The following is a 26,032-nucleotide window of genomic DNA, read 5'->3' on the forward strand; positions in this document are numbered from 1 at the left end:
GGTGGCATCTACATGGTGAGGTGGGACTCCCGTGGGTGGTGCTCTCTGCCGGAGCCTGCCCTGGTCTCTGCTGAACTCCTCCTCGTGTGGGGATGTTGGTCTTGTTCCCTCAGACCTACAGATATGTCTCAACAGAGTGGAAAAACCAGCACGCGGATTTCTGGACGAGACTGCCCAAAGGAAGCAGATGACAAACAGCCACCTCCAGCCAACTTGGCTGCAGCAGGACAGAGCCTGGACAAAGGGCTCTGTGCTGAGCGCGTGCGGCTGGCAGCTGCCCCGTGCTGAGCTATTGCTCTCATGAATCTAGCGCTCACCTTCTGCTGTCACATTGGGCTTCCCAGCTTGGGCTGCGAGGGCAGCATTTGGGCTATGGGAGAGGAACAGTTTGGATCCAGTGATGGGGAGACCGTACTGAAGTCATGCCAATACACCCAAAGGAACCAGAGATGCTCCAGTCAACACGGTTCATCTCCCCGAGCTCTCTGGCAACCACTTGAGGCAGCCTTCAGGAAGCTTAGCAAAGGATGTAGCTCAGCTCTAGCACCTCTTTTACAGGCAGGACAGCTCAGGAAGCAGCAGCTATTTTCACAAGTGTCTCTGTTTTACACTGACCTACTCTGGTACAAATTCAGCTGAAGTCAGTGGCAGCCTTGAAGATGATGCTCCCAAAACAGAGGTACCCAAATTCGCTGGTTATTTTTACCAAAACAGGTGCTGAAGCAGGGACTTGGCCACCCGAGCGCTAAAAACTCAAGACAGGCAATGAGGGCTCTGACCCTGCGGGGCTGAGGGTTTTCGAACATCTCAGCACATAAAACTGAAAAAGTTACCAGAATGTGGGCTTTTTCCTGGATCTGGACAAATCTGCTTTTAAGCAAGAGTTAAGCAGCAGCAGTTGCAGCTGAGGAATCGCACACCATGCCTTACCACACTCCTGCTCCATCACCTGAAATTAAGGCTCACTGAAGCCTAGGGAAATAATAAATCCCATCACTGCAAGGAGTCTGGGTCAGGCCCCGCAGGCGAAGACTGGACCAGCCTGAAAATGCCCAGCTGCACTCAGCATCCTCAAAATTCCCTGTTAAAGAGCTGAAAAAACACCAAGCTGAGAGAAAAAAATCTAAGCAAACTTCTTTTTCTGGGGGGGAAATCCCCAAACCCAATGAATAAGTTAAAGGCCACTCGAGATCTCCTGGAAAGCCACTGCATTCAGCAACCTCCCATGCAGGGCTTCATCAATAAATAAATAATAAATAAATGTTTAACCACTTCTACGGCCTTGCAGACCATATATGAGATGTGTGTACATTGCTGGTCTGAACTGGGACAGATCTCGTAGGTAATGGAATCCAAAAACCTCTAGAGCACGAGGGAAAAGATGGTCAGGTAGGATTAGCTTATGACTTGTCTTTCTGTGTGGATTAGCATCACCTTTTACGCCTAGTATCTCCAGACTTTGGGACCTGGGGTCCCATCCAGAGCCTGCCTGAGCTGATTTACTCCACGGGATGTGTGGATGGCTCGAGCTTTGGCTAGGAGCTGTGGGTGCAGCAGTATCTGAACACCTGGGCCTCAGAGCAGCTTGTCACATCCTTCCCGTGGCGTATTTATGGATACAGCTGACCTCCTTTTTGCCGCTCCTAAGGCTGGAATTAGCCTGTAAAAAACCTTGAATTGTCTGCAAATATCAGGCTGAGCTGCTCGTGGTTGCAGGGAAGAAGTCACAGGAGGAGGCAGAATCTTCCCACCCAAGCATCTAAGAGCTGGCTGGTGATGAATAAGCACCTGGGTCACAAAGCTGCCCACCATTTGTGGACACAGACGAAGCCTGCCTGGGCTGCCCAAGAGCTACCCACCCACAAAAAAAAGCATGGAGAAGGGATAACCATGCAGAGACCTGAGCAGGAAAACATCACCAGCATCATATCACTTACAGCACCAGCTCCGATCCTGCTGCAGCCCAGCAAGGTTGACGCCCCATCCAACACCCCCTTGCTCTCCTCATGGCTTGGCACAGCAGGTGCAAAACCATGGGACCACCAAGCAAGAATGGCCATGCTGCGTCTAGCTCACGTGTAGCTGCTTGGACCGTTCTGCTCACCCAAAATTTAAATTCCAGGATCCGCAGGGGCAGAGCTTGCCCTGGGCTGTACGTACCCCACCCAGCAGGGCTGCAGCCGGGACCCGGAGCTGCAGGAGCGATGCTGCACTACCTCATGGTGTCGGAGCCCTGGTGTTGCTCCCCGCATCCCCAGCATTGCTCCCACCTGGGCAGCAGCAGGGGGAACTCCAGCTGGCAAAGCGGCACCGCCCGCTGCCTCTGTCACTGTGCAAAGAAGTCACCCTGATGCCAGATCGGCTTCGCTAGGGAGGAAAACACACAGAGAGCAAGAACAAGAGAAGGGAGAGTGCGAGACAAGAAATGGCTCTGCGGAGATCTCAAGGGCATGCCTCGACTTCCCTAATGTCATCTCTCAGGTATCTACTGCCCAGCCCGCCCAAGGAAATTCGGAAGAGGAGGGCCCACTTTTGAGCAGGAGGTGTTGCACAGTCCCTGGCTCAAGAAGCAGCTCTCTGAAGTGCAGCCTGAAGTGGGGCTCGGGTGAAGTTGAGTGAGGACACCCCTCACCTCGACGGTCAGACCCAGCTTGAGGAAAGCTTCAGGCATGTCACATCACTGCTCCCTGCCTCAGCTTCCCCAGCTAGGAAATGGAGAACAAAGCCACTTGTCCTTCTCCTGACCCACTTTCCCCTACCAGATAAAAGGAATACCCCCTGCAAGCAGTGAAATCCTTGTGTCCTGAAAGGGTTCAAAACCCAGTGCTGCTCTAAGAATCGAATCACCATGGTCCCCAGCTTTCCAGCCTTCAGAAAAAAAGGTGCTCTGTGACGTGGAGAACTGAAGAACAAAACAAATGACTCCAGCGCCACAGCACAGTGCAGCTTTTGGTAGCTTAGAGGGAAATCAAAGCCAGCAATATCTGTGCTGATATTTATATTGTGTCTCTTGTACTTGCTCTGCCATTAGTCAATGAGATAAAACTTGGACCGATCTATGTTAGTTCAGGTTTCTGCACACACAGAGGTAAAAATACTCTCCAAGTCCATGATTGCAAGGGGGGTGTAAATTTGTGATGGGGAAGAGGTGGAACTGCAAAGGTCCATTTGTCTACCAGCAGATGAACAGGCCGAACCCCTCCTCTCCACCCCACCATCGCTGCCAGGAAGAATCCTCCATTTGCACGCTCCCCCCGCTGCAATACCCTCCCCAACCATCCGGCCGTGCCTCCTCCTCCTCCCCACCGCCTGCCTTCCTCCCGCCGCCCCAAAGGAGCAATGCAGCCGGGCCGGGACCCAGCCAGGGTTGAAGCTCGGGTGCCAGGAGATTTCAGAACAAAACCACCAAGAATGTTATTTCAATCCGGACGTCCGGAGGAAAGGGTGGGGAGGAGCTGGTTGTGGAAGGCAACAAAGGCTGTTCTGTTTCTCTCTGTGGCACGAGGCAGGAGCAGAAGCAGAGGATTTGGGGAGGATAACTTGGCCTGTCCGGCAAAAAGGCAGGAGATGCTCATGCACTTGGCAGCTCCTGGGGAGGAAGGCTCCGCTGAGGTCAGTGGAAAGACACCTCCTGGTGCCAGATGTGTCCCAGGTGGCTGGATGCTGGTAGGAGACAGATCTGAAGGAGGATGCAGGCACGAACCCAACTTTCAGAACGGCGATGGCAAACGGTCAGCACAGCAATATTGCAGTAGCACCTGGAGGCCCTGCTCTGAGTCACCCAGGCTGGGCCGTACGCAGAAATGGTGAGAGGCAACTTACAACCTGAGCTTACAGACCAAGGGGGCAGACAAAGAGATGGAGATGAGACAAAGTGACCTGCTTGCATCACTCAGTGGAGCAGATGGCCAAGCTGGGAAGAGCCTCCTGCACCTTGACTGGCCATGATGAAAGCAGGGATATCTTCCATGGCTTCCATATGTGTGCACTTCTATGTAGGGCGCTGAGAAAAGTAACCCATGTTGGAAGCAAGAGCCCAACATGCATGGGATTTTATTAATCTCAGCAGTGAGACTATCTCCTCCCTCTGCTGACCCTGTCCTCCCAACAGACTGTCTTTCTTGGGGCCAATCCACCTCCACTGCACAGAGCCCAGATGGGTCCAGACAGCTCGGTGCTGGGCTCACTTCAGCAAAAACAACCACACATCCAAACCAGCACTGCGGCACCCTCGTTCTGAAGCAATCCCGAACTGCTGAGGAAGGAGGAGCCTGCAGTCAGAGGCTGGGATTTAGCAAACACTTGTTCAACTCCAGACTTGCCTTGTTTGAGCTTCTGCAAGCCAGGAGCGCCTGAGAAGAAACTGCAGCCATGCACTGCTCAACTTCAGGAAGCTGGAACGCATGTGGAACAGCAGAGGTGGATTCAATGAAGCAGCACAGCTCCTGTGCACACAGGGGCCTCAGCCAAGGGCTGTAACAGATGTGTTTTAACCCATGCCACTGAGCTAGTTGGGATCTGTCTCCGATTTCTCCAGTGCTCATTCATGTGTCTTCCTGACGGAAGACCAACAATAACAATTAGTATCATATAAGGAGCGGCGGACCGTTGCCAGCATTAGCAGACACTTGAGCACCAAGGGTTTCCATTCCACTTTTTATCCCAACTCTGCATAAGGCAGAGGTCAGTCAACATTAATCAGCCTCGCTCCGAGCCAGTTCCCTTAGCGTGTTCAGCTCGTTGAATTGCAATGCTCAGTGCTACAACAGGTTCCCCTATTCAACCACTTGCTTCTTTCCTTAAGCTCGGCAAAAAAAAAAAAAAAAAAGTATTTTCACTGTTGGGCAGCACACGATGACAGAGGCTAAGCCTGGCCATGCGGGAGGTGGCCCAACAGGCACTGATGCTGGCTTCACAGGACTTGGTCTTGGCTGTGGCTGGTGGTGGTCTGAGCCCTAAATCCACTTTCATCCCATGGAAGGGCCTGACCATCCCATGGGAAGGAGTTCCCACCTTCCCACCGCTCCCAAAACTCGCTCTGCCAGAGCCTTTGGGCTGGTTCGGGATCACCCTGGGGAAGCTCTACGTGGGCCAGCAAAGGGAAGGCAAATTGGAGGCTCCTTCTCAGCACATGAACACACTCCAAGGAAAGGCTCTGGAAGGGATCCTGATGACTTCCATATTATTTCCAGTAAATTTTGTGCTGATTCTTGGCACAAACACCGGAAATGAATAGGCTAGGTCAGGAATGTAAATAAAGTGAAACATTGGGATTTAATCTAATCTATAATTATAGTATCTGTGGCACAGGGAAGAGGTTGGTGTGTTTGCACTACAGCTCCATAAGGAGCTGGAGGGGGTTTTCGTTTCCCTTTCCAAAATTTCCATTTTTGGCTCCCAGCTCTTGGTGTATCCCCACATATCTGAAAGGAACGTGCTGGGCTGGCAGAGCTGCGTTCAGGCAGCCGATCAGGTACAGCTCAGCAATGACACATCCCCAGGAGCTTGGAGAATGATGGGATGAGAAGCCGAGGTGGATGAGCCAGGCTGAAGGCTCAGGGAGGCTACGGGATGCACAAGGGAAGCCTCTGTCTCAGCAGCAAAGAGAGCAGTTGGGTTTGTAGGGTGGTGAGCTACGTGAGGGTCACGAGCTACACTGGGTCAGTCCTCCAGGCTGGATTTGACCTCCAAAACAAGCCAGAGCCCCTTCTCCCACCTGGCACTTGGGACTTGATGCACCACGAATTGCCTGTCACAGAGCGATGCTCCCAAGCTCCCAAACCATCGGTCTGATTGGCATTAACCTCTGACACGACTGGCTGGCCCGCACCAGCCCAGCAGTGAACAGACACAGAGACATCTCTCCCTCTGCCTTCCTCACCCCATCCTCTTCCAGATCCACCTGGAAGGCGGCTTGGTGGACTGTCTCTGGTCCAGCTGAGCGGAGGGGGAGAAGGATCCCCAGACCCGTGAGGCGTTCTGCAAGGATTATAAGCCTTTGATTTTTAAGAGCTTGAACCAAACTTGTCATTCTTCAAAGTCCATCAGAGGTACCCCGTGTGTGTGTACGTGAAGGCATTCATGTGCCCACTGCACAAGTCACTAGTCACTGCACCAAGCCTGTCTGAATTTAAGAGATTGGACTGTGCACTTAGCCACATGGTCTAAACTTTTGGGCAGACCTGTGCGGTGCCAGGAATTGGACTTGATGATCCTTATGGGTCCCTTCCAACTCGGGATATTCTATGATGATTCTATGATTCTATGTGACTGTAGCACGGATCCCAAGCATGGGCACCCCCACCTGTGGGACCAGCAGGAGTGCCCACATTTGTACACCAGCCAATACACACATCTTTGTTGAAACGCACTACTTTCCTGTGGAAAACCCTCTGTGCAGGGACTGGAATCTCAGCCCTACGTACTACAGGCAGGGGAAAGAAAAGTGCTGACAGGCAACATATTTTCATCAGGCTGAAACTGCAAAGGACAAAGAAATTAGTTCTCCTTTTGTTAGTTTATGTTTTGAAATTACAGAAGTCTCAAAAGCAGAGGAATCCATCAGACTGTTTATTTGCTTGTTTGTAGAGCATTTTTGGGTTTTGTTTTTCATGCTCAAGCCCAGCTTTGATCTCAGGCTGGTAATCCGCCAAATGAGTGGCCAACAGCAGTGAAATTGCCGTAGGTACTAGAGAAGAAAAGGGACAGGATGTCAGACACATTTACAAAGCAGAAGAGACTCCCATGATCTCACAGTCTCCTCTCCTCAGTTTGCGTGATACCCTCAGACTCCCCAACAAGCAAAAGCATTTCCTTTTGAAGAGCTCCGATGCTGCAGGGTCTGTGTGCTCACCTACCAGCCTGGAGAAAAGCACAGGTCCCTGCCGAGTTGCTATAACCAGGATTATAGCAGCTCGGGGCCTTCCAGCATAGCTATTTTTTCCACAGAAACAAACGAAACAAGCAGAAGAAATTCAATTTAAGGAGTGACCCCGTGCCCGTGCTTCTGTTGTTGTTATGTCCGCGCGGGCTCAGAACAGAGTGTTAGCCTCACATTTCACTGTTCTGGCTTTCTTCACGCTGTGTCGCAACTGTATGGACATCTGAACAGAGGAATATTTAATGTGTGTACTTATGTATCTGAGAATGCACAGATGCTAAGTAAACATGTGCTGGTTGGGTCCCGGGCTGGAGCAGACGCGTGTGTGCTGGATATGGATGCACCCGCGGTAGCGTGTGCGAACACGGTGAGCAGTGGACCATCGGTCCCCGCAGGTGTGCTGGCATGTGCAGCAGCAGATGCTGAGCAAGGTGTGCTGCAGTGTGCGTGTGCAGGTTTTTTGGGTTCCTAGGACAGCAGGTCTGTGCCCCACACGTGCCAGCATGGACACGTCCCCGTACAAGTGCATGTCAGTGCGTGCAGCCCTGCGAAGGGTGCGCCAAGCCCTGCTGAGCATTAGCCGATGGACAGAGCCAGCGCCGTGCGTCACCCCCGTCCTGTCCCCACGGGAGCACCAGGTCCGAAGCTCCTCGGTGCCAAGGGACGGATGCTTGAGGGCTGCATGCAGCAGCGGCTCCCCGCGGAGAGCTGCTGTCCCCCACCCAGGGGCACCAGGAGCTGCCCACAGCCACCCTGGGGCGCGGGGCACCGCCGACCTCTGCTTCCCCCCGCTGCGGCGATGTGACGCAAGACCACGGAGCAGAAGCCTGGCTTTGGCCGAAGGGATGACACAACCCCGGACAAAGCCTCACGCCTCCCACCCAAGGTTCTCCTGGCCCTTTACAGACATCGGGAATTAGATCACGGAGCCCCTGAAGAGACGGGTGAGTGCAATTATCCCTGCCCAGCAGATGGGGAAGATGATCTGGCAGCCCGGGCTGCCGAACAGCCAGACCTTCTGGCTCCCAGCTCCGTGCCTTCACCTCGGCAGCAGCCTCCCCATCGAACCCAGCAGCTCTCCCCGTGCCCAGCGCCCTGGCAGCGTAAGCCGAACTGCCAATAGCTCACAACCGACCGATTTTACGGGCGGCGGGTTATTAGCAAGCTCTGCGGTTGTTCCAGGATCTCCTTGGCACCTTTTCAGGGCAGCCCAGTTTCCAGTGATATTAATAATTATATTTACGCGTTATATATATTTAACGAGAAAACATTTCAAATGATTAAATGGCAAGAGGTATCACTTGGAGCCCGCTCCTGGACACGGCCCTGCTCGAGAGATGCGTAATAAAGACTGCTCCGTTTTTGGAGGCTGTCAGCATACTTAACTGGGGGGTGGTGGAGGGGGAGGCAAAGGGAAGTATTAATCAAGATCTTAAAAAGTTCTCGCTGACAGACCATTTGCCAGCTCTCGCTTTAACTGCTTTTGTGGTCCCATAAAAAGTTTCATTACTCACTACGAAATGTGTTTTAATTATTACAGTCTCTCTGACATTAAGCCCTGGGTGTTTCTCTCTTGCTTACTGCATCTCTCCTTCATCTCCTCACCTTCTCTCTCTCCCCCTCTCTCCTTCTCTGACTCTCCTGACTCCTGCCATCCCTCATAGGACAAAGGACGCCATTTCTAGAGAGTACACGGGAGGAAGAAGGGTCTGAAGATCTCAGCTCCCCGTCCCTGTGCCCGATGGCAGAGGGCTGCATGCCGCCCTTGGACCCGGGAGCAGAAGTGCTGCAGGGTGGGCAGCTCCCTCCCCATCTGCTTCTGCATTTTGGGGCCTCTGAGACAGAGAGCAAAAATCCTCGTCATACCAAGGGCTGCTCTGGCTGGGGCAGTCAACAGTGAAACAGGGGGTGCTTGAATGGAGCACCTGCTGAGCCTCCTCTGTCCTTTTCTGGTGGGAATAAAAATATAAGGGGGTCATACTGCTGTGCCTGTGTCATGGCTCTGCCCTGCCTCCTCCGCTCCTTCATGTTCCTGCCTTCAATCCGCCTCCATGTGCTCTCCATTCCTATGGAAGCTCATTCCTACCCTCTTGACCAGACCCCCTCCAAACTATATCGACACAGAAGACAATAATTGGATGCTGAAACTTTCCACTTACTTTGGACACAAGCTACTCCACAGGGTTCAAACAGAAAATCCAATCCCATTTTCTCAAAGGCATTACCTCAGAAGAGTCAAGTGAAGAAGAATATCAGCACAGATGTGAACAAGCAACCCAACATAACCGACTGAATGGCGGGCAGATGCATTTGGGGCATCTCTGATCTGTTCTATGAGCCCTACTGATAAAAACAGCAACCGATGCGAACAACACCTCCCACACCTACAACCTTCCGGCCATCTTTGTCCACCCGGAATTTGGCCAGGGTGGGCAGCTTGCTGCCATCTGAGCACATTAGCTCAGTTTGTCCGTGTGAGACAGCCCTACCCCACCAGGCATGGACCTGGAAGCCCGTCACGCTGGAAACGTGAGTTATTTCGGTGGGGTCTCCCACAGACAACCAGTGCCTCCAGTGCCATACTGGCAGACGCTGTTTCTGCATTTCACTGTTTGAGCCTAACACCCAAAACAACAGTCTCATCATTTGTCCAGTGTCTGGTGTAACACAGTACTGACCAAAAAGATAAATAACAATTAAATAACTCTATTGGAGATCCCCCCTTGCCCCCAGCACCTCCCCACATGACCCTCCTTACTTGTACAGACCATCTGGTTCCAGGCATTTGAAAATAACCGAATAGAGGCTGGTTTCGGGGACGTCTCCGTGGCTCCTACCAGCTGCCACACAGGACGTTGCAAGGCCGGAAAGCAAATCATCTGCGAAGCTCAAGGATTCTCCTGGAGAGCAAAGAGATGAGAAGGAGCAAAACATCAATACAGATGCCAATTATTGCAGGCCACTGACAAAATAACGCAGGAACACCCCTATGAAGCACAGGCTTAAGGGCAAGCAACAAAGTCCAGCTGGCTGTGGCTGGAAGGAATGACCACGAGCCTGTACGGAGAACGCCACCTGGGGAAAAAGCAAGCAGAAAACACACACAGGCCATCAGCTGCAACAGGGATCCACAGCAAGAACTGTGGCCAGTGCTAAGTCATAGCTTGGACAGCAGAAAAGTGCATTCACAGCACACACGGGCAACGTGTGGGCTCACTGCAGACACCATGTGTGGGACCACCACCCAAGGGTGGGCTCTGGGTTCCCAGAACACCACGGGCACCCACACGAAATAGCTCTGTCCTGCCCTAATAGCGCCTTCAGTTCTCAAAAAGGAGACGGTCTTTTTTCAAAAATTACCTGTCATGGTGAAATATGTTTCTGCTACGTTAGGTTATCAGAAAGGAGACATTTATAGAGCGTGGATGTAATTGCTTTCAATGTGCTGTTTATTTTTTTATTCATTCGATGAAAATCGGTAGCTTTGCATTCCCTTTCATGTGCACTCCGCTGGCTCCTGCAGCTGATTGCTGCAGCCCTCGGCTCAGCCGCACTGAAGGACATTCACCCCTTTACAAGCACTCAAAGAAAAATAATAACAATAAAAAAACTGCTGAAAGACTTTTTTTTTTTTTTTGGTCTCCTGCTTTATAAAGCTTATTAAACACTTAGATCATGACCCAGCTGAAACTGAAAATGTCCCATTTATTAAGCTTTTTGGACCTGATTATCCACTGCTGTGCAAGTTGCTGGCTCCTTGCACGGGGGAAGCTGTCGGGCGGTTGGAGCCCATTGCTTTCAATTCCCATTTTACACCAGCTCAAGGTACCAGCGGTAAAAAAAAAAACAAAAAAAAACCAAGCAGCTGTCCTGGTCATGCCCTCACTCCCACAGACGGGATTCGGGGCAAGGGCTGCTGCAATCAGCACAGCTGGACCCAGGTCGCTGCGCTGGGCACCTCGTGCACGTGGAAATGTCAAGACACCGCAGCGGAGAAAGGAGAAGAATTCCCCTCTCAGCATATTTCTTTCTTCCTTCTTCTACAAGCAAAATTAACTGAGGACTACTGAAATGAAACGCAAGTCTAGTTTATTGGTACAGACCGTAAGAAATATCCCACTGGTACACCCAGCCCGGGCCACCTCGTTGTGCAGCCAGATTACCCAGGTAGAAGAAAAAATCCTCTCCTCTCCAGCCCCCCCAAGCCGCATTTGCATCGTCTCAAGATACACAATTCAGTAACAAATGTCCCCCTTGGCTAGAGAAAAGAGCAGCAATAAATTCTTTTCCTCCCTAAAGGAATCCAAGCCTTAATTATTCATTTTAATGCTCCCAGCACGACTTGTTCTTTCCAAACGTTTTTCAGGCAGCCCTGTCACCAGTCTCTGCAGTTTACCCTGGCTACCAGAGCCGGGGCTGTACCAAAGCCCAGGTCAATTCCGCGGGCAGGTTGGGTTGGCAGCCGTAAAATTGCTGCTTGGAAGTTGTGAGCGCTGAATGGCCTTGAGCAAGTCCCTTAGCTCTGGGTTTATGGTTTAAACAAACAAACAAAACCCTACTGCACATTTCCAGTGTTAATTTCCATCCCTTCTCATACGACAGCGGGTTGGACAGGGGAACTCCCTGTCCCCAGAAGTCACTGAGGACAAACACTGCCGTGACTGATGAATCACAAACACGTAACGAGAAAGCAGCACCAGATTGTGCTGCTGAACTATGGAAAGACCTTTAAGCCTCTTCAGACCTCAAGCAACCTCTCTTTTGACCAGGAAGAAACTTCATGGGGGGCAGACCATCCCATGGGTGCCTGCTGTGGGCATCTCGCACCTTCCTCCAGAACTGGCCACCGTACGAAGCAGTCTAGACAGCCTCTGGGTCAAGCCCATCTGGCAGCTCCTACACCATTGCTGAAGATGTCAGTGTTTGTTTCATTTTGTTGTCTTTTCATTACTGCACCTTCTTCACCTCATTTCTTGCTTCGTTTGGACCTCACTCTTTGCGGGCTGGTGCCATCCATCTCCGAGCAGACATCAGGCCGGTCCCAGGGACCTTTCTCCCTGACAGCTTTGCTATTTGGAGCCGCACTGACAAGCTGAAGCTTTCCCTGCCTTCATGCAGGCAGGCAAATGCCTCAGGGAAAGCTGGCAGGAGTTTGGGGCTGGGATGACGTGGGATGTGTCGTAAGGACCGTATGTGCGTGTGTGCTCCTGCGCTGCAGTTCCCAGTGCTTGGACACGCTCTTCACTCTAGCGTGCCGGAGAGCCAACGCTCCCCTGCTATCGATTTGAAACACTGTTCCGTAGCTGCAGGGTTTCAGAGAAATGTGGTTGTGTCTAGGTGAGAACTTCTGAAACAGCCTCCATCTGGAGTGAGACACCAGGGTAAAAATAATGCTTGCATCAGAGAGCGCAGGGAGGTCAGTCGCTGCCCTGCAGGGAATCTCACAAGCCAAGGATGAGAAAGTGTCAATCCCCAAGTCCTTCCCAGCAGCCTTTCCTCAGGACATTTTTTTTTTAAACATTAAAAGACAGAATAAAACCAAAAAAGCAGCTCCAAATCCCTAGAGCATATTCCCAATTTCACGTAGCCAAGAGGACAGAAACCAACAGCACGCCCTTGCACCCACCTCCCTCTCCCAGTGTAGCCCCACGGGCCACGGGGTAACCAGAGGTCTGCAAGTTTCTGCAGGTACCTTTCTCAGGTCCTGTGCTACAGGCGTCTTTGGAGGCTGTGGAGCAAAGCTCATGGGGGCTAACAATGTGGTGTCAACCTGGCTTAAACCGAAACCCCCGCAATAAAATCTCAACAGCGAGAGGTTGCTTTGTGTTCAGTCCTGAGCCTCTGGGGAACTTCCCTCTCTTGCTGGTCCTGCTACAGTTCAACAAAAGCAAAGAGGTGGTTACAAAAATAGCAAAACAGATGCTAACAAAGGTGCTGAAAGCCAAGGCTGGCAGTATTCCTGCACCTGTATAAGCAGCAGTAAGATTGCGGCTGGTGCCAGACTGCATGGACTGGGGAGAGCAGATGTGGGGTCAGGTAAGGGACAGCCCAGGGACAAATCGAGTGCCCAGAGCCATCGGCCATCCCACAACAAGTGCAGAGAGCTGCCCTCTCGTGCTCTCCCACAGGTGAAACAGCACATGGCAGCTTTGTTCACCTCAGACAAGAAAGTCTCTTTGTTCAGTCCGTGGTGCTCTGTGAGCAGCTGAAGGGAGATTTCCTAAGCTTCCCCTGGGACCAAAAATGACGTTATTCCCTAGATTTAGGCTGGGGGCTTGTAGTTGGATGCAACTAAGGCAAGAGGATGGCGGACCACGAATGTAGCCCTACCAAGCAAGATTGGTGCTGGGATGTTGCAGCAATAGAGGAACGCTGACCTGGCTGCACAGATCCCTGACGAGTGCCCAGCTGGAGAGCTTTGCTCAGCTGTGCTCACCAACAAGGTAAAGGAAAAGCAAGGGAGAAGGCTTCATAGGGGAATAACAAAAGGCACAAGTTTACCATACAAGCAGAGACATAAAAAGGCCAAGAAGAGAGAGCTGGTTCTGTGAATACATCAACGGGGCAGGCACTCAGATGGAAACTAAATATTTAGGCTAATGGGCAGTAATGGCACAAGAAAGTAAATTGGATATGAATAGATGGTCGACTCCTGAGAAGGACAAATAACCTAACTACCTCTTAAGATGGAGTTTGATCATTTTATAAAAGGGATTATATGGATAAGTAGCTTGTGATGGAAAGCAACGGGGCTTCTCTTTCCCGTCTGGGCGTGTGTTCTCACACACCCTGCCAGCAAATATAAAGAAGGATTTCAGCCTCCCAGAGCAGCCCCGAAGCACAGACCTAGATTGCTGTAGTATCTTTGCTCGTGTTATTAAATTTCAGTAAGAATCCAAAGATTCTCTGCAGAGTAAATGATAGCTAAGTAGATCATCTCCATGGAGTAGGAGATATTTTATTGACCAGACAGCCATCTGTGTCCTTCATTAATAGTAATAAATAATTGATGTCACGCTAACTAAAGCAATAGGCTTTTACAGATATCAAGGACAAATGACCAGTTCCTGTGAGGATGCCTCACCTATGTTCACTTCTCAGTAGCAAGAAATCCAGACCAGAGCTCAACACGGCTATGGTAAGTGCTGCTCACAGAGCCCCAGGCTACAGGCAATGGAGCAATGGGACACTGCTCTCCTAACCGTACACCAAATCCCTCCCAGACTGTCTTCCCCCTAATTTCCATGCCATTGCCTTCCCATGACTGGTGGGTCCCAAACCATCTGATTGCCCAGGCAGCTTTTGGAAGCCAGTCTCCGCTCTGCTGGTGACGGTCAGAAAGTCACAGCTCTCCCCAGGTGCCATTTCCCTTCGCTCGCCACCGCAGCCCCGCGCTGTAGCCTCGGCCTCTTCCGCAGACAGGGCTGTGGGGTTTGGCAAACCTCCACTTTTTTGGTCTTGTAAACACGTATCTTACACTAACTCTGGTGTCATGGTGAGTCAGAGCTCTCCCTAAAACAGAGGAAAATAACAGCATGCTTGGAACTTGCTGGGGGGGGGGGGCTTGCTTCACCTATTTCGCGAAGCTTTGCAGCCCCTGGCCCAAGGCTGCCCACCCCAAGGCATGTAGATCAGCTCGGCGGTGATGGTTCTGGGAGAGATAATGGAGAACCCAACCTGATGTCTGCTCTGGTGGAGGACATCCCTGAGCCAGCTGTCGGTCGGCAAGGCTGAGCTGGTGATGTGCTCTTGAAGTAGCTTATTTCTAGTCCCTGGGGGCTAAGAGGGGCGGGAATGGGGACCAAGGAACAAAACCAGAGGCAGGAGGGGGCTCAGGCCCCTCGCTCACAGCATCCCGCAGTCTCAGTCTGCTTCGGTCCTTCCACCGCGATCCGTGCCAGCGCCCAGCAGTCACGGACAGCACGCAGGATGAATCACTTACCAACTATCCCACCAAAGACAACGGAGTTACAGCATCGAGCTCAACCAGACTAAACAAGAGAGCGAGGCCAGGAGACTTGGTAAGGTTAGAGGAGCAAAAGGAAGCTCTGGGACCTTCAGAGGCGTTCCCGCACCTTCAGGCTGCATCCCTACATGGAGAGCAGCCTGAATGAAACCCAGGTGCTGCAAATCAAAGGGGAAGAGAAGAAGAGAGGAGACCTCTGCTGCAATTTGCTTTGGAGATTCCTAGAAAGAGCATGAAGGCGAAAGTGGGAAGGCACCAACGTCTCCTTCTTGACAGCTTCTTTACTAGACTGGATTAAACCAACCCTGCAACGTTACCAGTCACTTTCCTCTGATTGTGGTTTTCTCTCTCTGTCTTTCTCCCTTTTGCTTTTTTTCAACCTGTTTTCAATTTACTCTTGTGGCATCTCTGACTGTGACCTCATTCTGGTACTTAAGAAAAAAAAAGAAAAAGAGAGTGTCCTTTAGAAAAGAAATGAAAGAAATCATATTTTATTTAGCTTGGTTGGTTTTGAAGCTTTAGCAGAAGAAAGATTAACCTTTTCTGCCTAACTTAATGAAAACAAGGAGAAAGCCTGTATGGATAAATAAATATCTGTGTGGGTATGGAGCAGGCACGATCGTGTTACAGCCCCGGTGGAGCTGTAATGGGGAACAGGCGCGTTCCTGCACAGCGGCTCCCAATTCCCTATCCATTTTCAAGGAAAGAAAAACAGAGTAGAATGTCAGAGGCCCAAGTGGGCATGAACGAGGAAGCCCAGGGAAGGCAGATGGGGCCCAGTGAGGACTTCCGTCCCCGGCAGTGACCTCCGGAGCAATGCCAGCAAAGCAGATGGAAAAAGAGGTCCTACTCCACTTTGCTTTTGCCAGGTTTTGTTTCCTGAAATGAGGAAACAAATGGCATGCTGAGCCCGCCAAATTTGTCGCTTTTTGGGGGTCCTCCTCGCACACGCTTCTTCCTCCGGGGCTCTGCCTCTCAAGAGGGAGGATCAAAGGAGGGCTGTGAGCAGAAGGCCTGGACCGGCTTTTGGGCCGGTGGATGGGGAGCAGGGCTGCAGGGGCTGCTCCTTCACAACAAGGCTCTACCTGGCTTGGATGTGCTCTGAGTCTGGCTCTTGGTGGGGGAAGGCAGCGATAGGTGGTTTGTCTTGGAGATGATGGGCTGATTTAAATTAGTGTAACGTAACTTTAGGCAATTGAGCTGCTCCGATTTGCAACAGCAGATGGTCGGTCTCTCTGCCTAAGAGATCATTAAAAGCAAACCGTCCCCACTGATCCTAGTGGAAGGATGTCAAAACCTCCTTCTCTGCATGGCTTGCCAGATTATAAAAGAAATAAAAAGGCCTAGTTATTACTTAAACATTTTCTGCCAACATTGTGGGAGCACCCACGCATGCTGTCCTCCCGTGTTACATGGAGCGTGCCTAAACCCCCACGCCCAAAAAGCCTGCAGCCTCTGAAGTCATGTCTTTGTTGTGACTTCTCTCAAAGACACATCAGGAATCTCTCTGGCTGGGCACAAGTTGTCTAGGCTGAAATGGAAGAGCTTGTAATCATTCTGTGCAAATTCAGGCACAGTTTGTGCATCACTTACTAACTTGTACGAAGGTGCAAATTGTAGCACTTCTCTGAATGACTTCACCTTACTTAGGTTATGAATTTGGGGGGAACTTCTATGCTTCATACATCTGTGCATTACTAGATACATTAAGAATGATGAAAGGCTCTCCTCTGAACTTCCCCGTTCCTCTGCTGATGGAAGACTGCATTTGTCTGGATTTAAGGAGCAGCATTTTAGCTGAGCTAAGAGCAAAAGTTGTGTTCCAGTGCCACAACAGGCTCTTGGATGGCTTCGCTGGTGCTCTCCTGGGCTACAACTCTGCATGCGAAGCAACCACATGGAACTGAAGGATGGGCTGCTATGTTCTAAAAACATGATGCACAAGGCTAATCATGAGTGTATTCTTCTTTTAGGGTCATCAATGGGTCTCACTGCTCCTGTACCTCCGCAGATACTGCTTACCACTGTTCTTTCACAGTCAGTATCTAAGACCTTGGAAAAACTGCTTCAACTCATGTAAAAATGCATCGCCTCCTCCATCTCCCCCAAGGCAGCATGCTGTCGGAGGAGAATGAGAATTAATGCATTTCATTCTGTGCTGTGAGCCCTCCAGTATTTCTCAGGGTTCACTGGGCTGCTAAGGGTCAACCACAGCCAGACACAAGCTGACTCTGCTATGCTCAGAGCCATCCAGACATGAGCCAGTTCCAATCTCAAAGCCGCGTACTCACATTAGCATGGTGGAGAGTCCAACTGGATGTACGTATTCCCTGGGAGTTAGTTCTGGGCTCCACAGCATGCTGAAACAGTTACTTGATTTCGAGGCAAAGTGGGAACCCATTTGTGCTGGGAGTTGTGCAGACACAAAGCAAAGACATGGGCTTTGTCCTCAGATAATTCTTGTCTGGGAGAAGATTTTATCTATCACCACAGATCTAGTTCCCACCCTTATTCTTGTTTTCCTTTCATTTTTAGCTTCTTTTAAATGAGAGCTTTCTAAACAATGGACCAGCAGTCCAGAGTCCCCAAGGCCCATGGTCAGCAGTCTGCAAAAGATCTAGGGACTGCATGGAGCCTTACGTTCAACAAGAAGCCCACCCGCCCTGCTGCAGCCCCAGAGCCACTCTTCTACCACACAAACCAATGCTTCAGATATGCCACAGACAGACACAAAGCCTCACAACATCTCAACATGAGCCAGCAGTGTGCCCTGGCAGCCAAGAGGGCAAACCACAATCTTGGGTGCATTCAACACAGCATAGCCAGCTGGTCAAGAGAGGTGATTCTCCCATTATATTTAGTGTTGGTGAACCTCACCTTAATATGGGTGCAGTTCTGGGATCCAAGATATGCTTGAAAGCATCTAGAGGAGGGCAACAAGCCTAGTAAAAGGGCTGGAAGGCAGGTCCTATGAGCAGAGGCTGAGGACACTTGGCTTGTCTAGTCTGCAGAAAAGGAGGCCAAGAGGAGACCTCATTGCTGGCTGCAATGTCTCCCCTGAGGAGAGGAAGGGGAGAGGAAGGTGCTGGCCTCTGCTCCCTGGCTGCCAATGACAGGATGCACGGGAACAGCACAAAGCTGCACCAGGGGAGGTCCAGACTAGATGTAAGGAAACATTTCTGTACTGTGAGGGCGGTCAAACACTGGAACAGGCTTGCTAGAGATGTGGTTGATGCCCCATGCCTGTCAGTTTTCAAGAGGTGTTTGGATAGTGCCCTTAACAATATGCTTAAACTTTTGGTTAGCTCTAAGGTGGTCAGGCAGTTGGACTTGATGATCTCCGTAGGTCCCTTCCAATACAACTACTCTATCTTTCTCCTTTAATGCACAAAACTACTGCTGTCTCGTGGTTCCTAGGAAAAAAAAGTAAGGGTTTGTAAGCTACTGTCTGAAAATGACGAATTTCGGATACAAAGACAGCACCAATGAGATGGACTCCACCAGCCCACAACACTGGGTGGTTCCATTTGCTGCTGTGATTAAAATACCTAGCCATGAAAGGGAGCGGCTTTTGCCACGAGGCACATCAGAGGACAATCCTGGGAGCCCTCCTAAATAAAGGTCAGTGATTCTGCCCAGTCCAAGTGGGCCCTAACAATATTCCTATACCATTTCTGACACACAAACTTGCCTACTACACAGTCTTCCTAACTTGCCTTGTACTTTATGGTCTATGAAGAAAGCAGGGGACACCTGCCAAGCAGCAGGGTCTGGTCCTTTATTTCCAGCTCTGCTGAGCAGTCCATTAATTTTCTTTTCAATTCTTTATGACCAAAACCTCCAGAACCTTAATACCCTGCAGAACCACATTGGCTGACTTGTACCAATTGAAGATCAAGCCTTTAGAGAGGTCTTAAACATATATGCACATGCACACACACACTCAACTAGATTCAAATACCAGTCTAGCAGGAGGGGCAAAGAATATTTCCTGGAAAGAAACTCAGTGTGCAATAAACCTCTACAAAGATGATTATCTTAGGTGATTTGTCAAATCATATTATTGCAAACCTATGCTGAAAAGCCATCAGCTGGTCTGTGCTTCAATTCTTCTTGCACTTTTTGGACTTGTGAGATCAGCAGATTTCTTCTTTATTGCCACTGTTTCCCATCCTTCCTCCTGGTCCCTTCTTACACTTCAGTACTGGGATATGGACCAAGCCACACACCAAAATTCACTACCTGCAGTGGCAATCAATTTAAGTAAACTATTATTTGCTTGGTCCTATTTATTCTAAATAGAGGCACAGATGCTGATATTCACCAAGAATTAGCACTAAGACTTTGGACCAGTACATTCAAAAGGATTCAGCATGCACAACTGCAGCCAGATCCGCAGCCTGTGAGCCAACGAACACTTACAGAAATTGGTCCTGATGGACAGACCTGCATGGAAGCAGACCTCTTACTTGGCCCTAATACTCACTTTTGAATATTTGAGAATGTGGGGGCAGATCCTCAGTTCATAAAATCTCCTGTAGATCCCTTGAAGTCAATGGAACAATAACAGTTTACACTAGCTGAGTTTCTGCATCCTGGCTGTGAGCTATTTGGAACAACTATGCTATAATGATTATTACAGATATTTCAGATCACTCGTCTAAGATGGATAGGAGAATACCACTGCACATGAAAATAGAGTTGGTTTGCTATGATTTCCAAGGAATTATGGACCCATATCTTGCAAACATTTACACATGTTTAGCTTTATTCATGCAAGTTGTCCCATTACACTCGTGCGCCAGATAAACTAATGGACATGTTTGCAGTACCGAGGTTAAACCCCGTGAAAACACAGTGAGATCTAAATATTTTTGTAGATATGCTCAGTTACCTCACATTCAGACTAGAAGGCATGCCATTTCACTGTGCTTCTTTTCATAACTTTCCATTTATCCAAGCAAGTATCACAGAAGAAGGCAAACATTATCATGATAAAACTCAGGAAAGAAGCAATTATCTGACCAAGATCTAGAAAACACCCACTCGGTCAGGACTAACATATGCAAGAGCTGACATCAGTTCTTGAACAAAGAATACCTGGGTGACTCGTGTACACTCACAACTGCCTTAACACAAAGAACAAACTGTTCACTTACTGATTTCATCATCATTAATTTAACATTTTTCTTCACAGTTTTGATTCAAGAGAAGACAAGTCAATGAAGAGGAGAAAGAGCTGGGAACCTCTTGACCATAAGGTGTCTACTTCAGCAGCACTACCACTGTATCAGCAATTACTCCATCTTTTCCATTACGACCACAAGGTGAGACAGGATCTATTGCATCAATGCACGGTCCCACTGCTCACAAGGACAAAATATAAACTCTTATTTCTTAAATTGAGTTGATTTTGTTTTCTTGAGGACAAAACATACGTCAACAAGGCTCTCGACACTCAGAGACCTCAATGGCCTTCACAAAGGCCATGAATACCTCTGACAATGTGGCAGCATTTACATTCCTTGGCCAAGATACGAGCTCTGTTACCACATGCACCTGCACTGCAGAAAGCTGCAGGGAGAGGCAGCAGGCAAAGAAGCCAGAATGCAAAGAAAGGAAATTACTTTTTCAAGACAGCAGGCAAAAGGCAGGTTTGGGGCTAGAACCCAGCCCCCCAGTCCAGATCTCTAATCTCTAATATCTGGCTTTCATCTCTGAAAGACTATTAACCTCTTTGTATTAGTAAGCAGAACCCAGGCTCTGAGGATATCTGCCACAAGCACACAGCAGGACACTGGCACAGAAGGCAGGACTTCTGCTCTGAATTTTAAGTCCCAATTCCTAGAAACCGAGACAAATCAATCTTGGCATCCACAGGAGAGGGGAGCTGCTCTTAGCCAGGACAGCTCTGATGGACGATGTCCATAGGAACCCATCTCACCATGGCCTGCCATGGTGGGAGAAGCTGTTTGACTCCTCCATGTCCTTGGCAAAGGCAGGAACCTGGGCACGCTCCCCACCCCCAGATCACCGATCACTCTAGGACTGTTAGCTGGAGACACGTCATCGCCAGCAACTGTGCAACGTCTTTCAACTCAGACGACAAAAGACAGATTCCCTGAATAAGCAGAGCAGGATTAAGCCAAGTGGTAAATGGATTCCAGGGCTGTTCCAGGATCTGTGCTGATGAGGGAAGCCAGTGCCAGGTAGCCAACCCGGAGCTCGTATGGGGAGGTTATCACTTCCCTCTTTTCTTCAAAACCCTAAATAGAACCCAAACATCGCTTGGGCCATGTTAGGAAGATAAGGTGAGTCTCTCCCATCCCTTGCACAGCCTGAAATAGAAGCCCCACTACTCCCTATCCTGAGCATCAGGCGTAGGATGTTGACATTTAGCAGTAGGGAAAATTACCCAAACAACGAATCCTCTCTGTCTCGCTTCCCCCCTCCCTTCCCCTGATCTCCTGGAAAATGTTCATAAAGTGAAGTGGAGGAAAAAAAGAAAAAAGAAAAAAGAACCACAAAAAAACAAAACCCAAAACACACTACAACACCCAAAGCCCAACGACCAAAACCCAACCCTCCTAAGGCTGTGGAAATAATATGTAGAGGAGAGCAGTGAGTCAGGCACTGCTCCCTGCACAGGGGCCACCAGTCCTGAAGGCTGAGATGATTCACCGAAGCAAGAACTAGAAGGTAGAAGAGACCAAACAAAGGGTGGGGAAAGAAAGCTGTGTCCAAGGAGGGGAGGAAATAAGAAATGAAACGGTTCCGGGTTGCATGCACCTTGCTTTTCATCAAACAGCGCTCAGCTGGAACTGACTCAGGATGATTCACTTGATAATGGCAAAATTATTACTCTGATGCTTTGTCCAGCTTTTCTTTAAGAGGAGGGTGACAAAACATCTGCAAGACTTCAGTCCATTCTCATTCCCTGCTCCTCCCTCTCTTCTTCCCCTGCCTGAGATGCTCAGCGGAGCCTCACCTCCCTTCTGCCTCTGCTTCCGCTGGCCTTTCCTGCACCCATTCCCTCCAATTGCAGCAGCATTATGGGATTCTGTTTTCCCCATAAAAGATGCCTTCAAGGAGATGAGAAAAGCAGGGCCTGCTTAGGAGCACGGCATGCCATGGGGAGGCCCTCCTGGATGCCACTGGCACAGAAAGCACATTGTCTGTCACAAGAGATGGAAAGGAGGATGAGGCTCAGACGCCTAAGGACGACTCTGCCTGCCAGAACCCTCTCCTGCTATTCCTCCGTCCATCCTTCCTCCTCAGCTGTACCCCCTCCTTTTATCTGGTAACCATAAAAATTCAATGACAAAAAACTTGCTCTGAAAAAAAAACTAAATACAGAAAAAGAAAAAAAAATCCTCCCTCTCAAGTTCACAATGAGAGCTGTAAAACTTTTTCAGCTTGGAAAATTCTCCCGGTCAGTTTTTCCTACTGTTTAATCCCCGCTTTGAGTTACACAGAATGAGTAAACACATTTTATAAGGTTCTAATTCATACCTAACCCATACAGTTTATAGCTTAACATAGTAAAATATACACACACACACACTTTTTATACATATATATATATACACGCTCACACACATGTATAAAACAGCCTTGGTCCCACTCCCGTGAGCCTCCCAGCAGCAGGTCTGATTGCTCCGACATGTGCTTTGCTATGAAAGGAGCCTGGCATGCTTAGGTGTGAGTTAGCTGGCCTGGGGAGCAGTTTCCGCTCCAGATTCCTGCAACCTCCTTTGTAATAAATAATTAGTCAGTCTCGTTAACGGAGCGGCGGGATCCACTGCTCCGTCCATGGAGGGCTAAGGCACGCCGCCACGTGGCATCCCAGGAAGGATTTCTGTCCGCTTCCTGCCCAGCGAGCACCTGGAGTGAAGCCCCACGGCTGGCCCGCAGCCAGAGGTGATGCGGAGCATCCTCCACCTTTGCACAGGACCACCGAGGCTGGCCACAACGTGCTGTGGATGGTGGTAACACCACAGGGCTTCCTGAACCTCAGCCTCCCACTCCAGGACCAGCCACCATCTCGTGCCTTCATCTCCCCAGAGGCAGAGCTGAACAATTTCCCTGGTTAGACCCAGGCTGCACTCTGGGTCTCTCAGCTTCTTCAGCCTTTTAACCCAGTGTAGGCAGGCAAGATGGGGGCCCTTTGACCTGTACTTACTAGCCAATTCCACCCAGGAAAAACACACCACCTGGCACAAAGAGCTTGTGGGATAACAGTGAACCCCAGCAGCCCGCAGGGAGGTCTCGCTTACCATGTCTGATGGGAGCCGGTGCAGCTCCGGTGCTCCCAAGCATCCCCCAAGGTGAGTAGCTGTGCACATCAGACTGGGAAACTCAGCAACAGCATTCCCAAACTCTGCACATGGGGAGCTTTTAAACATTCAGAGCTGCCTGCCAATGGCTTTGTAACTTGGCTGTAAGCTGAAGGCAGGAGATCTTTACTACTGTTGAGTAAAGAACTGCCTCTACCATTGCTGTGAAGAAGGTGGCTCCTCTTGAGCTTTTGTGTTTTCGGTTTTCCTGCATGTTTCTCCCCGCAGAATGCTATTAAGCTAAACTGAGCATCTTGTACAGCCCAATGCTTCTGTCACAGAGAATAACCACAAGTGCTTGAATCGCCATTTCTGCTGTACTTCTGCAAGACCACACCAAGAGACCATTTCCTCAGAGGAGAGAGAAATACAGGCAGACCCAGAGAGAAAGGTGTCAGTGGCACAGCCAAGGTCCCTGATGAACAGGAGCTCTGCTGATAAGGCAATGTGAATGAAGCAATTTGTGCCAGCTGGGAATCTGGCTCAAAATCATGCTGGGTGCCCTTCAGCTTTACTCAGCATGAACACAAGAAAGCACCAACAACACCCAGAAAACATCCCTGACACTGGATTTTGTGTTTCTCCAGAAAAACCTTTTCAGAGCATCTATTTCACAGGATCTGCTGCCCCGAGCCCCACAGACTCCCTTGATGGGCTTTCCTCTCCCCGAGGGCATCCAGTTACCCAGCAGATAAATCATTGACAATTAACTCACTGTCATTTCCCGACTCACCGTCATACCTGCCACCACCTTGTTATTCCTTGTCCCTGCTTGTTTACCCCAGCCCCTCTTCTATTCAGAAACCAAAGAAAAAACAGGAACAAACGCAACCGTGACCAAAAGGCTGGGACCAGCTGGGAAGCTGTGCTCCAACAACACAACTGCCTGTCTTAGCCTCCTCAACTTTCTCTTCTCACCTTCCAGCACAGCTTCTGTCAGTACACCAAAACCCAGCAAGCCAAACAGAGCTGACCCTTGAAGTCACACTTTTAAGTCAGGGTGCCCTGCACCCTCTATGTCCTCGAGCAGCCTCGCACAAAGCTCACGTCCCGGTTTGCCTCCAGCGACCACGCTCTGGGGCTCTGCTAGCAGGGATGGCTATGGCTGGCTGCACCCACGTGAGCTAATGCTGCTGCCATCCCTGCTTTTATTTCTCCTTAGTCTTTCTGGCTGTCAGAACCAAGGCTTCAATTTTTCAAGTGCAGAGATTGGCTGGAAGACTCGGACTATTCTGGGAGCTTTTTTGGCTACATAGTCCTTCCAAAGGTGCGGAAAAACACTCCAGGTCCTCAAGGTGAAATCCTCATCGTAATTCAAGCCCATCCCGGCCAGTTCTGTGATAGCTTGTCACTTGAAGGCAAAGACAAAAGCCATTGTTCAAGCTAGTGGCTTGAAGTTGCTTCCAGCCACACAAAATGGGAGATGTGGGCTTCAGGCCCCATAATGCCATTTTCATTTTCCTCCTCTGAGAAAATAAAACAAATGTTTATTTCCTGAAAGCTCTGGTCTGAGAAAGGGCAAAACTTTCCTCCAGGAGCCAGGTGGCTGGAAAGGGATGGCAGAGGCAAATATTTGCTGAATTTGTCAATGAGCTCTTATTCCATTTTTCTTATTAATATTTATTTAGACATAATGTGAGGGGAAACCTGCTCAGACCACAGCAATGTGGGAGATTGCACTGTTATTCTCCTCATGCCAGCTTCTGGCAGGGAGGGGGGAAGAAGGAAAAACAGAGAAAAAGAGAGAGTGTCAGGGAGTTCACAAGCAATTTAGAGAAAGTCATGGGCTTTTGTGTTGACTTAGCAGAAGACAGGATGCCCTGAGAAAGTCAATGCATCTCCGGACCACGTGGTAGGGCAAAGAGGTTGAAGAGCTAAGTCTTCCGTGCTGATATTCAAGGCACAGGTGTAGCTTCGAGAGAGAAAATGATCTCTATATAGATCTCTTCTTTTTTCTTTCACGAGAAGGAATCATTAATGACACAGAGACAAGCAGAATAAACTGCAAATCCAGGTTTAGTGAATTGTGAGAGACAAACCTTATGTATTTCTTCAATGAGACAGTTAATTCCCCAGACACAAGAAGCGTGGCATGATCTAATTTATCTGGGTATCAAGAGGCACTAGCCATGACATGACATGGGTAGTTATTAGGTAAGCTTGGAAAGATAGGAATTAACAGAAGAATTATGCAGCAGGTAAGGAACTGAGTAATGGACAAATGAAAACAGGCTCTGCCGGAACGAGAGTGATGGGAACTGAGTTAGAATGAACAGAAGTTCCTCAATGATCAGGCTTGTAATCAATCTTATTTCTCACTGGAAATACAACAGTGACTTTAGCACTGATGAAGTGGAACGCATTATTGGTGCACAAGACATCACAGTATCAGCCAAGAGAAACTGAAAGATCTTGAGGACTACAATAATAAAAGTGGAATGATTTTCAATATTTAAAAATGCAAATTAGCTTGAAGCTGGATGTTCGAACCATTCTTTTGTTACCAGGAAGCTCTTCATGTAGAAACAAAGGAGTAGGAGAAATGCCTGGATGCAGTGACTGATCACAACACAACCACATGTTATCGCTGGCTGAGAGTTGGGGAAAAGGAAAGTTTTGGATCCATTTAGCAAGGATCTTCCAGATGAAAAAAAGAATAAAATCCTTTGGTAGCAAAAGGCTGCATGTGGTGGCTCAGGACCTGTGCTGCAGTGAGAGGCTCACAGAGCCCCCAGCCCCTCTACAAAGCAGGGCCAACTTCGAAGCCAGAGCAGTTGCTCAGGGCTTTATCCAGGTGAGTTTGAAAACCTCCAGTTTCTCCTCCAAGACTGCCACAGAGCTGCTGTACAA

The 26,032-nt window shown here is 49.5% G+C and overlaps 1 protein-coding gene across 8 annotated transcripts in view; it reads right to left on the reverse strand.

Annotated features, from left to right (window-relative positions):
• The window catches only part of ASTN2 (astrotactin 2), a 340,991-nt gene that overhangs the window by 24,040 nt on the left and 290,919 nt on the right, over positions 1–26,032 (reverse strand). For 7 of the 8 annotated variants that reach the window (XM_083807091.1, XM_083807088.1, XM_083807089.1 and 4 more), the window contains one exon: positions 9,639–9,780. In XM_083807091.1, coding sequence (XP_083663217.1) covers positions 9,639–9,780 — 142 coding nt within the window. Of the gene's footprint in view, positions 1–6,335; positions 6,689–9,638; positions 9,781–26,032 lie in introns of those variants that run through there. The other variant, XM_083807093.1, reaches the window with a different exon arrangement.

Source organism: Anser anser (assembly GCF_964211835.1).
Source record: "Anser anser genome assembly, chromosome: 21".
NCBI classification, from domain to species: domain Eukaryota; kingdom Metazoa; phylum Chordata; class Aves; order Anseriformes; family Anatidae; genus Anser; species Anser anser.